This window comes from Muscardinus avellanarius, assembly GCF_963383645.1.
Source record: "Muscardinus avellanarius genome assembly, chromosome: 9".
Taxonomy (NCBI): Eukaryota; Metazoa; Chordata; class Mammalia; order Rodentia; family Gliridae; genus Muscardinus; species Muscardinus avellanarius.
In genome coordinates this window covers 74038752-74041983 of record NC_137795.1, presented here as the reverse complement: position 1 = coordinate 74041983, position 3232 = coordinate 74038752, and the positions used below count along the sequence as shown (strand labels likewise).

The 3232-nt window shown below is 45.6% G+C and overlaps 1 protein-coding gene across 1 annotated transcript; it reads left to right on the top strand.

The window, feature by feature from the left end:
- Window positions 1–1876: 1876 nt before the first annotated feature.
- Window positions 1877–2989, top strand: GPR85 (G protein-coupled receptor 85; the record flags this gene model as incomplete). Its single annotated transcript, XM_080701956.1, has 1 exon — window positions 1877–2989. The coding sequence occupies one exon, from the start codon at window positions 1877–1879 to the stop codon at window positions 2987–2989; it is 1113 nt and encodes a 370-aa protein (XP_080558082.1).
- Window positions 2990–3232: the final 243 nt, after the last annotated feature.

Sequence of the window (3232 nt, the reverse complement as noted above, 5' to 3'; positions counted from 1 at the left end):
GTTGAACTGGTCAGGGCATTCGACAAGCCCCGCTGGCTCTGGAGACGAGAAGGGGCTGCTGCTGGCTCCACGGAGGCTGAAGCCGCCGCCGCCGCCGCCCTCGCCACCGCGCCGCCGCCGCCGCGGACCCTGCGTTACTGGGGGAGACCGTGCCGCTGCGACAGGGGAGGACGCGGCTGGAGCTCAAGGAGGCTCCAGCGCGCAGGCGCCGCCGAGCCCTGCCTGGATGCTCAGTCAAGGCACTAAGGCAAAAAAAAAAAATCAGCAATTTATAGAAAGAAGAAGCTATAGTCTGTCGGGATATCCAACACCAACAGGTAGGAGGATATACTCTTGGCTAAGTTTGGGGGGAGAGGGGGGTTGCACAGTGTCGATGAAACTGCAGGTTCACCGGGAAAGAGCCCCCCTCCCTGAGGATTTTTTTTTTTTTTTACAATAAACTGCATAATGGAAGTACATTCAGACAATGCATCTTCAGTAAGGCGTATTGAGAGCTCTGTTTCTGGAAAGCTTGCAATAACTGAGGAATATGAGACTGCGAATCACCAGACCCTTCCTTCCCTTGCAGCACAGAAGCAATCTCTCTCCCCATCTTCGCGTATGTAATGCATGTCTCTCTCCCCCTCCCCCTCCTCCACCCCCCGTTATAAATCCAGGGGTGGCGGATTTCAGGTTTCATAATGTTGCATGATGCGATCGGTATTTACCCGGGGATGTACCGGTGGGGAAATAAAAATCATCGAACGCAGTTCTGCCTGGGTTTCCATCAGCATATTCCCAGCAAGTGAGAAGTAGCAAAGGAAACACGCTTCCTGGGAATAACAGAGGAAGCCGATTCCCCTGGTGTGGCTCCCAGGCACCTAGGAGACAATGTGCATTTTGTTTTTAAATGAAGCCACTTGCTATTTGCAACCAATATTATGAGGACGGTTTAATTGCCTAAGAAATACAGATTCATGTTATATTCATTTGAATCCAGACAGCCAAGGTTTACAAATGGAAGTGCATTATTCCTCTGGGTGTGTTTCCCTGGCCAATATTTACATTCACCATTTTTAATAATCATGTGGGCTTAAAAAGGATAAGATTAGCCAAAAAAAAAAAATGGGAGGGGGTAAGACCGGGTAAGACAAAAGATTAAATCACATCCAATCTTGGAACAAGTTTCTATTAATTTTGAAGTCTAATGTTGAAATCCTGCCTTAAAATGAATCAACAAACACTCGTTTGCAGCATGAACAGTGGCACTTGAGTTAAAAGACATATATTTTGCAGGGAACAGTTGGATCCACATGAGCAGAGAAGCTGCCTGTAAACTGACAGCACTAACAAACCTCAAATAAATGTGGGTAGCCTCCTCCCTACCTCCCATCAGCAATTTGTGCATTCCATTGCAATACGAGTGCTTAATTCTCGGACTGGCATGTTTTACAACTATGGAGTGTTTTAGTCTTTCTCTCCTAAAGGTACTCAATCAAATGTATGTTCTCTGGAATGAGAATTTTTTTTTAATATGCCTACCTTAGAGAACTAAACAAGTCAATTCTCTGAACTGCCAAGCCAAAAAATACTTACTAATGCAAATACTACTATTCAAAATTAAAACTTTATTTGCTTCCCCATAAATGAACAGCTGTATGTTCACACTGACATCATTACTTGTTAACTTAAGAACTGACAGCTCATTTTTTTTTGTTCTCCCCCAGACATTCTGATGGCAAATCAAATGGAAGAAGAGAAGAAGCATGACTGCAGATCGGATCAGTTTTCCTTGTGGATTACATTGTCAGTAAAATGTATGGATCTATATTATCCTTGTTCATATATCTAGATCATGAGACTTGACTGAGGCTGTATTCTTATCCTCCATCCATCTATGGCGAACTATAGCCATGCAGCTGACAACATTTTGCAAAATCTCTCGCCTCTCACAGCCTTTCTGAAACTGACTTCCTTGGGTTTCATAATAGGAGTCAGTGTGGTGGGCAACCTTCTGATCTCCATTTTGCTAGTGAAAGATAAGACCTTGCATAGAGCACCTTACTACTTCCTGCTGGATCTCTGCTGTTCAGATGTTCTCAGATCTGCAATTTGTTTTCCATTCGTATTCAACTCTGTCAAAAATGGCTCTACCTGGACTTATGGGACTCTGACTTGCAAAGTGATTGCCTTTCTGGGGGTTCTGTCCTGTTTTCACACGGCTTTTATGCTCTTCTGCATCAGTGTCACCAGATACTTAGCTATCGCCCATCACCGCTTCTATACAAAGAGGCTGACCTTTTGGACGTGTCTAGCTGTGATCTGCATGGTGTGGACTCTGTCTGTGGCCATGGCGTTCCCCCCGGTTTTAGATGTGGGCACTTACTCATTCATTAGGGAGGAGGATCAGTGCACCTTCCAACACCGCTCCTTCAGGGCTAACGATTCCTTAGGATTTATGCTGCTCCTTGCACTCATCCTCCTAGCCACACAGCTTGTCTACCTCAAGCTGATATTTTTTGTCCACGATCGAAGGAAAATGAAGCCAGTCCAGTTTGTAGCAGCCGTCAGCCAGAACTGGACTTTCCATGGTCCTGGAGCCAGTGGCCAGGCAGCCGCCAATTGGCTAGCAGGATTTGGAAGGGGTCCCACACCACCCACCTTGCTGGGCATCAGGCAAAATGCAAACACCACAGGCAGAAGAAGGCTGCTGGTCTTAGACGAGTTCAAAATGGAGAAAAGAATCAGCAGAATGTTCTACATAATGACTTTTCTCTTCCTAACCTTGTGGGGCCCCTACTTGGTGGCCTGCTATTGGAGAGTTTTTGCACGAGGGCCTGTAGTACCAGGGGGATTTCTAACGGCTGCTGTCTGGATGAGTTTTGCCCAAGCAGGAATCAATCCTTTTGTCTGCATTTTCTCCAACAGGGAGCTGAGGCGCTGTTTCAGCACAACCCTTCTTTACTGCAGAAAATCCAGGTTACCAAGGGAACCTTACTGTGTTATATGAGGGAGCATCTGTAAATCTTTAGCCTTGTGAAACAGTAACCTTCTCTGCTAAGCAATTGTGGCCCGTAGCCATATTTCGAGAAGAAATTCAAGAATGGGATCAGCAGTTATAAGGATTTGGGCAACATTCTGCAGTCTTTGCAATAGTTCTCCTATAATCCTATTTTAAATCTCAGAGTGATCCTGCTGACTGCCGGCGAAGGTTTGTAATTAAGAAAGGACCAAACCACTGCCCTAAGTTTTT